Source organism: Medicago truncatula, chromosome 6 (genome assembly GCF_003473485.1).
Source record: "Medicago truncatula cultivar Jemalong A17 chromosome 6, MtrunA17r5.0-ANR, whole genome shotgun sequence".
Taxonomy (NCBI): Eukaryota; Viridiplantae; Streptophyta; class Magnoliopsida; order Fabales; family Fabaceae; genus Medicago; species Medicago truncatula.
Window position 1 is genome coordinate 17,271,813 of NC_053047.1, and position 13,569 is coordinate 17,285,381.

The 13,569-nt window shown below is 35.4% G+C and overlaps 2 protein-coding genes across 2 annotated transcripts; both read right to left on the reverse strand.

The window, feature by feature from the left end:
• Positions 1-4,853: 4,853 nt before the first annotated feature.
• Positions 4,854-7,914, reverse strand: LOC11438122 (putative disease resistance protein RGA4). The gene is made up of 4 exons (XM_039826968.1): positions 7,786-7,914; positions 6,496-7,002; positions 6,036-6,356; positions 4,854-5,825 (listed from the first exon to the last, which is right to left on the reverse strand). The coding sequence occupies exons 1-4, from the start codon at positions 7,912-7,914 to the stop codon at positions 4,854-4,856; spliced, it is 1,929 nt and encodes a 642-aa protein (XP_039682902.1).
• Positions 7,915-9,611: 1,697 nt separating this feature from the next.
• On the reverse strand, positions 9,612-13,311 carry LOC11443637 (putative disease resistance protein RGA4). Its single transcript, XM_024785596.2, has 2 exons — positions 9,958-13,311; positions 9,612-9,868 (listed from the first exon to the last, which is right to left on the reverse strand). The coding sequence occupies exons 1-2, from the start codon at positions 13,253-13,255 to the stop codon at positions 9,765-9,767; spliced, it is 3,402 nt and encodes a 1,133-aa protein (XP_024641364.2). The 5' UTR covers positions 13,256-13,311; the 3' UTR covers positions 9,612-9,764.
• Between the last annotated feature and the right edge of the window lie 258 nt (positions 13,312-13,569).

Below are 13,569 nucleotides of genomic sequence, written 5' to 3' on the forward strand. Positions count from 1 at the left end.
CTTTCAAGTTTGTCATCCTCTAAATTTTGCAAAGCATATGCATTTAAGAAGTTTCCAGATTTATTCTTTTTGAACAATTTTCTTCTCCAATTCATCTTCTAAAATAGTTTGGTATTCTTTGTACTACTTTGTTTTTCCTTTTTTTACGCTATAAGTTCGGAAACTGCTAAGCATGTTTTACAGTAAATGATGTTAATGGTTCGATTCTACCATCATAGCTAATTTTTTTTTTTTTTTTTATGAAATCAATGTTTGTGTTTAGAGAACCATCATGTTCTAGGTAGTTTACTTGAATCAACACAAGGATCCAATTAAACTTTTGCAAACCTTGGCTTTGATAACATTATTGGATCATGAAGGGTCCTGAAGGATCATGACATCGAGCCTTGAACAATTATACTAGTCAGAGAGACGCCACACATATACCCAAAACCTTTAAGGAATTAAGTTTACATATCCTCTTACTTATAAAGTATTCAATATTTCTTTTTTATCCAATATAAGACTTATTAATCACACTTCATATACCAATACGCAAAAGTAACGCAAGTTGTCAAATGTCACTGTACATTTGAATGTGGGAACCAGAATTGGGAATGGGTGTATCCATTAGTTTTCTATCTTTTCAAAATGTTCTTGCTTTTCAAAATAGTGAACTTGCACATGATATAGGTGAGGTTCTATATAAAATAAATAAATAAATAAAAAATATATATATTTCGTTTTCCGAATAAAGAAAATTCAAGTGCTAAACTAAAGGTTAACAATATCAAGAAATCACTCTATCAGGTTAGTTTATAGGAAAGTAGAATATCAACACAAAATGTACCAGGGAATAAGGTGTTTAACTCACATAGAATACAGAACATTACCAAAGAAGCGATCAATATGCAACTAATAATCAAATCAAATTTCTGTTCATAACTGCAATACTATTGTACTTCAAGACTTATCAACCATGTAAAGAGATAAATAATCTGCCTAAACTGCAGTTCAGATTGAGAAACCTCTGATCATGGGCACATAGTGAAGAAGGTGATCGACGAAAATGCCAAAAGCCTTTGAAGAACGAGAAAATGAAGACGGGTTAAGGTTAGGGCCAGGGTCACCTGCAAACTGAAATGAATTAATGCGAGTCTTTGATTATGCATTATGCTTATAGTACTTGGGAAATACTCAACTAAAATACATATAACAAAAGTTTTTATGTGATTAGAATAAAAAGGAAAAGCCAAAACCCCTAGAAAACAAATAACCAAAAATGAGGATAAAAAAATTAAACGGTCAGAGGCCTTGTTAAACATGAGATAGAAACAATATATACATCCTTTTCTTATCGCATCAACTTTCTTCTCAACGACACAAGAATGATCCTTTAGCAGGGATTAATGATTGATTGACCTTGTAATAAAAATTTACACTGACAGAATATTAATTTGATAATGATATACAAGTGGCTTCCAAATAGAATGAAACCAATAGTCCAATTGAAAATTTTGAAGTGCTTATATAAATAATAATAATTCAATACCACAACAAGATTAACAACTAAGCTTTATTATATTAAGTGGGGTTGGCTACATGGATGAACTTAATCATAATATAACACCAAATCAAGTTAAATATTTGCCAAAGGGTCATGGCCATGGCTTGATGGGTTGAACAACATCACAATACTTACAAAGTCTTGGTATCATGGAAACACAATCTGAAAATGAAGCACTGATACGGACACGACACAGACACTGACACGCCGACACAACTAATAATTTGAAAAAATCACATACTTCAGTGTAATTACAAGTGTCGGTGTTAGACACGACACGCGTCCGACACCAGGACACACCGAATCCGAGGAGTGTCTGTACTTCATAGGGGCACACACATAGATAAATTATTCTGAGATAAACTTGGCTGTTGTTAAGAAAATGAGCAAAATATTAACAAAAAAGACAGTTATCTGCAATCACAAGAATGCATAGGACACATCTTTAATAGATAGTTGAAATTTCAAATTAGATATAAATACAGTAACAATAGTGCTCAAGAAAAATTTCTATTAACCAGAGAGGGAATCAGGAAGGGATTGTAAATAAACAAAACAAAATTTAAGCACTGATAAGTAAAAGCTGATCACATTTGTTTTGTATATAGGGTAGGATGAAGGATAATACATGAGAGTTATCTATATTGTTTTCTTTGGCATTTTCTACATCCCATACGATCCAATTCCATAATATGATAACTCCACATAATTGCATACAAATAGTGTATAGACCTTGGTTAATAAGTGTTAAAATTATAGTCAGTTAGTATATAATTTATTGAGTTAACTCATTTGTACTATCATCGATACAATAGGTTGTTAAGGTTTTCTTTAACATTTCCGTGGACGTCGACGTTGGCCACGTCGTGAGACTTTTGTTCAAGTTTACTAGTATACAGATAAGAAGCATTGTCATGCTACTGAAAGAGTCATGAGGTGCCTTAAGAAGATTATGACTCTAGGATTACATTATGAGAAGTATCTTATTGTACTTGAATGGTACAAGATACAAATGAGAAGTATCATATTGTACATGAGTGGTACAAGATAAAAAAATTGAACATCCTTCAGATGAGTTTCAAAGCGACCAGTGACTGCCCATTGAGTATCACTGGAGGAGTTATTTGTTGAAACAAATGATATTGACTCAGTCCACTATGGAATGAATCTGAGATGAGAACATTAGAGAAAACTAGTGAAGAAGCAAGTTGATAAGATGCTTGCTAGCTGAGAACCCTTAGTGGGTGAAACCGTTGTCCGAAGTGTTAATTTTTTGTGATAGTCTGCAGCTATTACAAAATTGAGAATCGTTACCACAATGATGAGAGACGATAATTAAGGCACGAACACAGAATGATTAGAGAGCTCTAAAAGGAACGGTTAAAGTATATCGTGCACGTACTGATAAAGAATTAGTCAATCCTTTGACGAAAGGAATTGCTAGAAAGAAAGTCCTAAACACATCCAATAGGATGGGACTAATGCCCAAAGGTCACAAATGATGGTAACCCGACCTACATGATTGGAGATCCCAAGAAATAGGTTCAATGGGTAATAACAAGTCATGAGTGATAGAACATGCTATGAGAAAAGTAAGAAAGCATGATTCCTGCAGTGACAGAAGGATGAGATAATAGAAACTCTTAATGAGATCTATACTCTATGTGGAGTGGAGTACCTAGCTACAGGAGTACCCTTGATAGACTCACCTATGCGAATGTGAAACTTAGGCCGATTCCTATGGTATTCGGGGCAGAATACCTAGAACGTTCGTTAAAACCGGGATAGACGTGCAGGGCCATAAAACGCACGAGCTTTTAGAATACACCTTAGGAAAAGGTTTGTGTGTGGGTTCTATGTCTGAGATAGAGTTCAATGCTGTAAGCAACTCTTGTTAAATCGGAATATTATCCGCTATGCAAAGGTTCAAGTTGTAGGCGACACCTTTGTTTATTAGCAACCTTATAGAAACGTTTTGACGTTATTATTGAAACCATTTTTTAAATTCAAGTGGGGGATTGTTGGAACATTGATGTGATGTTGGATGAAAAATTGAAAGATTAAACACCAAGTAAATATACTTTGATCTAATGTTGTGTGAATTAAAAAAAATAGAGTGTGGGGGTCCCACATAAAATAGAACACACACATTAGTAGTGTTTAAATTGTGGTATTTAATTTTAAATACTTGATAATGATAAAAATAATAGTAATTATTATTTTTATTTGAGAATATCACTTTCCATAAATTTAGTTTATGGTGGTTGTGATAAGAATAATAATTTAATTATTATTATATTTCCTTCATTCAAATCCAATAGTTTGTTACCTCCACTTTTGTGGATTTGTTTCTTTTGATCCTATCCACAAGTGTTGTTGAACTGATTAATGGATAAACTCCATTTTAATCTTATCCACTAGAGTAACTGTTGTCGCAATTTTTGCAGTTACAGAATCTCTATATAAATAGAGGACTCCACTCAGTTCAAAAAACACACCAAAGAGTTTCATTGAGTTGTCGGGAACTCTTTCTCTCTTCTCCCTCTCTTGACTTGTGTTGACGAGTCTTTCTTCTCTTCATCTCATTTTTCTGTCCCTTCGGATTTAAGAGTGTTCTTAAGACCATAGTCCCTTTTCGGTTTAATGTCCCTTCGGAATTAAGAATGGTCTTAAAAACATAGTCCCTTCGATAAATGTCCCTTCAGAATAAAGAGAGTACTTTTAAGGTCATAGTCCCTATTTGGAATAACAATGTCCCGTCGGAATTAAGAATGATCTTAACAGTATATATAAAAATATTTCAATATTTTTCTATTTAAGGAGAAATTGTGGTATCACCATATTTGAGTGGTCGTAGTGCCATATTAATGTTTTGGAGAAGTTAAAGTTAGAATGGTGGCAACACCATATTTGAGTGGTCTCAACACCATAACAGTGTGGTTACAATACCATAGGTGGTTTCAGTATTAAAGAGTGGTCTTAGTACCAAATATGAGGGTGTAATTCTCGAACGGTTTTCTACAGTGCAGTAACTAACCGCACAGTTGTAGCTGGGCTTGTTTTATCCTGGAGGCGGCGTGGTTGATAGTCTGCCTTGTACAATTTTGGGCAGTGCCACGAAACGTCTTAAAGACGCCGATTTCTATGTAAATATTTACCCCTTTAAACTAAAGAATAGTGGGGGCACTAGTGGGAGCACAACATTATCGGGGGAAAAATAATTTTCCTTCTAAAAATTAAGAACTAGTGGGGGCACTATATCTGATCACATTCATGTAATCAGAAATAGTGGGGGCACTATATCTGATCACGGTTCAACGTCAAATTTCAATTCCAATCTAGGAATGTGAGCTATCTTGTGCCAATCTTCCCCTGTTTCTTTCTTGCATCGGTTCATAAGCATGGGACAGTTAGAAATACGTAACTCTTTCAAGTTTATGAGTTCTTTAAAGCTATTTGGTAATGAGGTTAACTTGGGAAACCGTTTGATTTCTAATGTTTGAAGAGAAGTCATGGCTCCCAACCAGTGTGGTAAGGATGCAAGAGAAGAACAATCGTACAGCTGCAAATTTTGCAAACAGGGGATACCTTCTAATCCATTTGGCAATATTCCAGTTTTATCTTCGCTGATGATTCTCACTTCACGAAGGGAACTTAGCATGTTCATATTAGCTGGTAAAACGAGATTGGGGCAATAGGCGATTTGAAGAGTCTCGAGACAAGTTAGGTTTGTCGTACTTTGGGGCAAGGATATTAAGCTTTTGCAATACGTAAAAGACAAAACTCGAAGAGAACTCAAACCTTGAAGTACACACTGGGGGACAGACTCAAGCTTTGGACAAAATGAAATTAATAGTTTTTGTAGGGAACTGAGAGAGTTGAGTTCATTAGGTAGTACCTTGAGTTCATCAAACTTTTGAATGAAAAGTTCCTCGAGATTATTCAAACTAGCTGCAATTACCCTCAGGAAAGATGCACCATCGTCATTGAAATCAGTTTCTCCGATAGCACAAAGAAACTTAACAGATTGAAGGGATGGAAATGCAAGCTTAGAGTTCACATTTATGATTAAGTTGTAAAGTTGTGACAACATCTCCACTCCTTCAGCTTTCAACACCCTCTCTAAATTTGGCAAATTACGTAACGACATTTCCTTTAGTGACGGAAAAGCCTTCTTGGTCGCACCTTCATACATGTCATCGTCAATATACTTTACATCTCGTATTCCAGATACATAAAGAGTGGTTAAACAAGGTAATTTACCAAGTGGGGGAAGCCGCTGACAGTTTTTACAGTTATAGAGTATAACATAAACTAACCCTTCCAAAATAGAAGTATTTTTCATCCAATTTGGAATATTTATTCCCCCATAACCCTTCATCCCAAAACATTTGAGACCCGGGTGAGGCTCTCAAGGGCTTCAAGAACTTTCCACCACAGAAATCCATTGATGTTCATCGCTTTTAAAGCGCAAAAGGCTTCCCAATACTTTAGCAGCAAGAGGTGAACCCACACATTTTCTCACTAACTTTTGGCCTATTTCCACAAGCTCTGCACGCCCTTCTCTATTTGCTCCAAAAGCATGTTGTTTGAACAACGACCAGATGTCATCATCAGATAACTGTGCTAAAGGATGAACCTTAGTTCCCATGATGGATGCAACAATCTCAAGTCTGGTAGTGACCAAAATTGATGCACCTTTCTTTCCATTTGGCAACAAAGACTTGAACGTATTCCATTTCACTTGGTCATCACTCCACACATCATCAAGAACAAGCAAATACCTTTTGTTTTGCAAAATTTCTTGAACCTTTTTTCGCAAGGACTCTAAAGACAAGAGATCTAGATTTTTTTCCAATGGTGTTTTCTATGATGGACTCTAAAATTTTCATCAAACTGAAATCATCCGAAACACACACCCATATTTTCAAGTCAAAATGTGTTTTTACCCTTTCATCATTGTAGACCACTTGAGCGAGTGTTGTTTTTCCTTGTCCGCCAACACCAACAATGGAATAGACAGAGAGTTCTTCACTGTTACTAGCATGCCCTATAAGAAACTCTACAATCTGCTCTTTATCTTTGTCTCTTCCATATACTTTTGGTTCGGTGACAGCAGAAGTAGTTAGGATCCATTCATCATCTCCTCGTTGGTGCTCCTCCGTGACTCCCACTGATTGAAATCCAAACTTTTTCCTTTCTTCAGCAATATCATCAATCCTTTTAGCAACCTCCTTCATCCTCTTTCCAATGTTGCGACGAGCCAAAATCTTCATTGGATGGAAACGGGTGATGCACTTGTTGCCTTCATGTGCTTTTGAAGTTATTGAACATTCATCCAATATATCATCAAGTACATAAGCAGCATCACCCAATTTCTGCAGCCATTGTTTCACAACATTGCTTGTTATCTGCTTCTTTTCGGCATCTTTTAGTATGTTGTGAATCCGGCTCAACTAATGAACCTTCACACCAATGAGAATAAACCAATGATATGTGGAGCAAGTGATAGAGATAATCTATGAGTGCAAATGGCCTTCAAGCTAACAACAACAAAACAGCCTAAGCCTAATGTATAGCAAAACCACACTAAGAGCTAACAAGCATACAAGATAAACGATAAAAGAAAACGAACAAACACCGAGCAAGATTGTTGACCCAGTTCAGCCAATGTGGCTTAATCTGGGGGAGAGAGCAGCTCTCCAATCCAATATGTGAATGTGTTACAAAAGAGTTACAAGAATCTAGCTATTCAAGCTTTACACATGAACAAACCCTAGATCTACCCTTTGGTATTTTCCCATCCTCACACTATGAACCCTAAATCCCAAGGTGATTACAATGTTGTTTTCCCAACCTAAGATACACTCTCATCAAAGGAACACACCCCAAAGGATCCCATCTTTGATCTCCAAGTTTTCTCTCTTAAGCTCTCTCAAGGTTCTCTCCAAAAAAGCACAAGAACACTTTATATACTAGTCCTGCCCTGAAGAAATCGTGTCACGATTTCCCTAGATCGTGTCACGATCTGCAACGGTCCCAAGGTTGACCAGTCCTTATCAGAGATACTTAACCAGCAAGTTTCTGAATCGTGTCACGATTTCCCAAGATCGTGCCACGATTTTGCTTCCAGCAAACTTGGCTCACGGCATCTCCGATCGTGTCACGATTGCCAAATCGCGACACGATTCCTCTGTTCTTCCAAACCACAAATTTGAAGCCAATTTTCAACATAGTACAGCACGGATTGTGGTGAGGTTTTCATTTTGCTTATGGGTCAATTCTCCAACACCCAAAAAGGATGCAATCTCCTCTCGAACAAAAGATCCGAGGTTTTCAATCACGATTCCAATTAAAGCGTCAGCCATTTCGAGAAATGTGAACAGAAATGAATCAAAGTTTGCTATAGGAAATTGAATATGATAAATTGTTTGTTTTTGATGATTAAATCGGTGGCTATAGTTGCCTCTTATAGACAACAATAATTAGTATTACTCAGTGCTTAGGAAAAGACACACTTTGTGAAACTTTTCATATCAAACACATTCATGTCCGTTTATTTACTCAGTGCTTAGGAATATTGTTGTCTGTCAAAGGTAGGGCTCAATTATTGAGAATAATTGTTAAATGGAGAAGAATCTCATTCCAAAAATCTAGCATAAAGGATGAGTCCTAATACGCTTCAATAATTATACTGCAAGTTTTCTAAACATAATAAAGAATACAAAAATTTAACCTATAAAATGATCATACCATTTTGAAGATTAGATAAAGAAGTTTGTCATGAAAGCAAATATTTTGGAAAATTATCCACCTACACTCCTACTTCCTGCGTAAATTTCAACAATATATAGTTCAAAGTAATAGGGAGTTAGCTAGGTCAGTTGATTTGAATTAAAGAAAACTAGTTTATTTATCCGGCATTGTTTGAGTTAGACATATAATCAAGGATGAGTGAAATTCGATATGTACGGTATTCGCAAATAAAATTGACCTTTGACCAGTACGAGACGAATATCTTAATAAGTACACACAAATATAATAAAAAACATATTTTAAATACATTAAATCAATAGAAAAATTAAAGATAATCAGAATCAACAATTATTTATTATTTTTAGTTGTATCAAAAGATAAGAGAGAAGGAGAGAATCAATAACCCTGGTCGGCCGCGATAATTATGAAAGGGTTATATTTAGGGTTAATAGTGTTTTTCACCCCTGTAATATAGGTCATTTCCGGTTTTCGCCCCTATAAAATTTTCAGTTTGAATTGCATCCTTGTAAAACTTTTTTTTTCTCCGGAAAACACCCCTCCCCCATCCAACTTAGCAAATTCGCTTACGTGGCGCTGATTTGGCATTTTTTTTTCATTTTTTTTTAATTGGCCATGTGTAAAAAATATATCCACATCAGATTTTATTTTTAAAATATTTAAAAATAAATCTTAAAAAATATAAATTCATACACTTACTATATTTTGAAACTCTCGAAAAATTTAAAAAAATCCAAATTAAATTAAAATTTTAAAAATATTTGAAAAAAATAATATAAGTTAATTTTTGAATGTTTTGGTAAAAAAATTAATATTTTTTTCTTAATTTTTTTATTTTTTGAAAAAAAACCCAATTTTTTTTTCGTTTTTTAAAAAAATTGATTTTATTTTCTTGATTTTAAATTTTTGAAAATTAATTTTCAGTTTTTTTTATCTTTTTTAAAATAATTTATTAAACCATTACACACATGTTAGATTTAAAAAATAAATAAATAAATAAAATAATTACACAGTGGCGTGCCACGTCAGTGTCCATTACACACGTGTCAGGTTTAAAAAAAAATTAAAATTAAAATAATTACACAGTGGCGTGCCACATCAGCGTCTGAATGGGGTCAGGGGTGTTTTGTGGAGGATCTTCATATTACAGGGGTGTTTTGTGGAGAATCTTTATATTATAAGGTTAAAATCGAAACTTTTATTTTTTTACAGGGGTAAACCAGAACTCGCCCGCCCAAATTACAGGTAAAGACATCCCTTAAATAAATAAACACATAACACGAACCAGACAAGACAAAAAAATTGCAAACTACATGCGCCAACTGAAACAAACGATGAAAATCCAATCAAATCTAATACATCCCCAAACAAACAAAAGGGAAATAGTCCCCAAACAAACAAATTGCAAACCACCAATGATTTGAATCATATTCATGCTCTTCACTCATAGCTCATCAACCATCTGGTCAAATGCATCAAAAGGGAAATAGTCCTTATGGCGACGCCAGAATTGCTTCTTCGACAACTTCCATAATGACGTTATTTTCTCTGCACCGACAATTCAATATGTTAAAAAACACCATAAATTTGATGATAAAACTAGATGTAATAAAAAAGGAAAACAATTGATTTATTACCTTTAAATGACGGTTCAACGTCAAATTCCAATTTCAATCTAGGAATGTGAGCTATCTTATGCCAATCTTCCCCTGTTTCTTTCTTGCATCGGTTCATAAGCATGGGACAGTTAGAAATACGTAATTCTTTCAAGTTTATGAGTTCTTGAAAGCTATCTGGTAATGAGGTTAACATTGGAAACCATTTGATTTCTAATGTTTGAAGAGAAGTCATGGCTCCCAACCACTGTGGCAAGGATGCAAGAGAAGAACAATCATACAGCTGCAAATTTTGCAAACAGGGGATACCTTCTAATCCATTTGGCAATGTTCCATTTTTATCTTCGCCGAAGATTCTCACTTCACGAAGGGAACTTAGCATGTTCATATTAGCTGGTAAAACGAGATTGGGGCAATAGGCGATTTGAAGAGTCTCGAGACAAGTTAGGTTTATCGTACTTTGGGGCAAGGATATTAAGCTTTTGCAATACGTAAAAGACAAAACTCGAAGAGAACTCAAACCTTGAAGCACACACTCTGGGACAGACTCAAGCTTTGGACAAGATCTAATTATTAGTTCTTGTAGGGAACTGAGAGAGTTGAGTTCATTAGGTAGTACCTTGAGTTCATCAAAATTTTCAATGAAAAGTTCCTCGAGATTATTCATACTAGCTGCAAATCCCCTCAGGAAAGATGCACCATCGTCATTGAAATCAGTTTCTCCGATAGCAGAAAGAAACTTAACAGATCGAAGGGATGGAAATGCAAGCTTAGAGTTCCCATTTATGGTTAAGTCGGAAAGTTGTGACAACATCTCCACTCCTTCAGCTTTCAACACCCTCTCTAAATTTGGCAAATCATGCAACGTCATTTTCTTTAATGACGGAAAAGCCTTCTTGGTCGCACCTTCATACATGTCATCGTCAATGTACTTTACATCTCTCATTGCATATACATAAAGAGTGGTTAAACAAGGTAATTTACCAAGTGGGGGAAGCCGCTGACAGTTTTCACAGTTATAGAGTATAACATCAACTAACCCTTCTAAAATAGAAGTATTTCTCATCCAATTTGGAATATTTATTCCCCCATAACCCTTCATCCCAAAACATTTGAGACCCGTGTGAGGCTCAAGGGCTTCAAGAACTTGCTCAGCGCCAGTAACACTACACTGTGAATTTGTACCACTCCAAGATAAGTATAAGCGACTTAACTCCTTACCAATTAACTTAGCTTCTCTAGCATCCCTTTCATTCGTCACATTTTCAAGGCCTTTGATGTGTAGTTTGCCTCTTAGTTCTAAGTTATGTAGCTCTGCTAAACCAAACCCAGCCTCTGAACGTACAATGAAAATGCTCAATGTTCTCAGATGAGTTAACCCCCCAATTTTAAAAGGCATTGATGATAATGAGTGACACTCTTTAATCACAAGATGTCTGAGATCTTGGAGCTGTGTCAATTTGTTGGGAAGACTATAAAGGTTGTAACAACATTCAAGTTTTAGTGTTTGTAATTTTCTTAGGCTGCAAATAGACTCAGGAAGAGTTTCAGTATCACTTTCATAAAGTTCCAAGTACCTCAAATGGATTAAATTCTTCAAGGCTGAGAGTTGAGAAGAACTTGTACGTAATGCTCGGAGAGGAGTGATTGATGGAAACACGCCCAAATTTGATTCAGGTGGAAAAAAATCAAGAAAAGTTCGCAAGGATTCCACTTTTTTGAAGGGAATCAAGCTGAATTTGAATTGTTCGTCAATATTGAAAAAACTAATATGATGAACTCTTTTTGACAAATTAGTTAAGGTATCAGCCTTTGAAGTTACACATTGTTCTCCCAAAATGGAGCTTGCAACATCATGGAATATATCATGCATTTTGAATGTAACTTTACCTTCTTCATGTGTTTCGACTTCTTGAAAAAATGATCTCTGGTATAGTTCATTCCACACCTCATTGCCAACCTCCTCCATCTCTAAATTTCCTCTGGAGGAAATAAATCCATTTGCCATCCAAAGATGAATTACATCTTCCTTCACCATTACAAAATCTTTAGGAAATACAGCACAAAATGTAAAACATGGCTTCAATGATAATTTTAGATTGTAGTAGCTCAGATTTAAAGCTGATATAATTTTATTATCAGATAAATTCCAAATCTCACTTTCCTTTATAGAAAGCCATTGACATTCCTCAGTTTTAAACCGCAGAAGGCTTCCTAGTACTTTGGCAGCAAGAGGCGAACCCACACATTTTCTAACTATCTCCTTACCTATTGTTACAAGGTCTGCACGTTCTTCTCTTTCAGCTCCAAAAGCGTGTTGCTTGAACAAAGACCAGATGGAATCATCGGATAAGCCTACCAAACGATGAACAGAGTTATCATCTATTGGGGATTCCCCAACAGTTTTTACAGTGGACACAACAGTATCAAGCCGTGTAGTGACCAAAACTGATGCACCTTTTGTTCCATTTCCACATTGCAAAAAAGACATGAACTTATCCCATTTATGTTGGTCTTCATTCCAAACATCGTCAAGGACAAGTAAATACCTTTTGTTTTGCAAAATAGTTTGAACCTTTTCTTGCATTGCTTGTAAAGTCGAGAGGTTTGGATTTTTCCCATCTTTGGATTCTACGATCGACTGCAAAATCTTCATCATACTAAAATCATCAGAAACACAAACCCATATTTTCAAAGGAAAATGAGTATTTACCCTCTCATCATTGAAGACCAGTTGAGCAAGTGCTGTCTTTCCATATCCACCATGACCAACAATGGAATAGACAGAGAGTCCTTCCTTGTCAATAGCATGCCTTAGAAGAAACTCAACAACCTTTTCCTTATCCTCATTTCTTCCAAGAATTTGGGGTTCGGTAATGAAAGAAGTAGTTTGGCGCCATTCATCATCTTCAAGATGACGCTCCACGTTTCCAGATTGTAATCCAAACTTGATTCTTTCTTCAGCAATAGCATCAATCTTTTCAGCTACCTCTTTCATCTTCTTTCCAATGCCACGACGAGCATATAGCTTCTTAAGATGGAAGATGGACACGTCGTCTCTGTTTGATTCAGAAACGATTGAACATTTGTCCAATATATCATCAAGAATATGTGCTGCATCAGTAAGGTTTTCCAGCCAAACTTTCACCGCATGACTTGTGATTTGCTTCTCCTCAGCATCTTTCAGGACAGCATGAATAGCAGTGAGATTTCTTGATAGCTTTTCAGCATGTTTGTTAACACCTTTAAATGTTGCATACTCCTCTTGGACATAAGGTGCAAGAGTTCTAATCACAGATCCAATTAAAGTGTAAGCCATTTTCTGGTGTATTGAGATTTGGAATGAATGAAAGTTTGGAAATGAATTTAGTTGAGCTAGATAGGAGTAGGATGTAATCTGTGTGTGCTAAACAATGATAGTAATTATTTGTATATAATAATCCATCTGTTCCACAGTGAGTGATCCACTTTGATTATTTATATCATTCACATAATATACTTTAACTAATTTATAAAAATAGATAGCAGCAAATAAGATTTGTATTTTTCTTGATGAATATTTTTTAAATATAAACTTTTTATAATTTGTACTGATAAATACATGAAGAAAAAATCATTTGGAGTACATATTAT

Coding starts and splice junctions, on each gene's coding strand:
- LOC11438122 (XM_039826968.1), bottom strand. CDS start 7,914: ATGGCTGACGCTTTAATTGGAATCGTGATTGAAAACCTCGGATCTTTT. Junction 7,003..7,785: donor ACCTCACCACAATCCGTGCT/GTACTATGTTGA, acceptor AAGGTTCATTAG/TTGAGCCGGATTCACAACAT. Junction 5,826..6,035: donor GTTCACCTCTTGCTGCTAAA/GTATTGGGAAGC, acceptor AAAAACTGTCAG/CGGCTTCCCCCACTTGGTAA.
- LOC11443637 (XM_024785596.2), bottom strand. CDS start 13,255: ATGGCTTACACTTTAATTGGATCTGTGATTAGAACTCTTGCACCTTAT. Junction 9,869..9,957: donor CGTTGAACCGTCATTTAAAG/GTAATAAATCAA, acceptor TTGTCGGTGCAG/AGAAAATAACGTCATTATGG.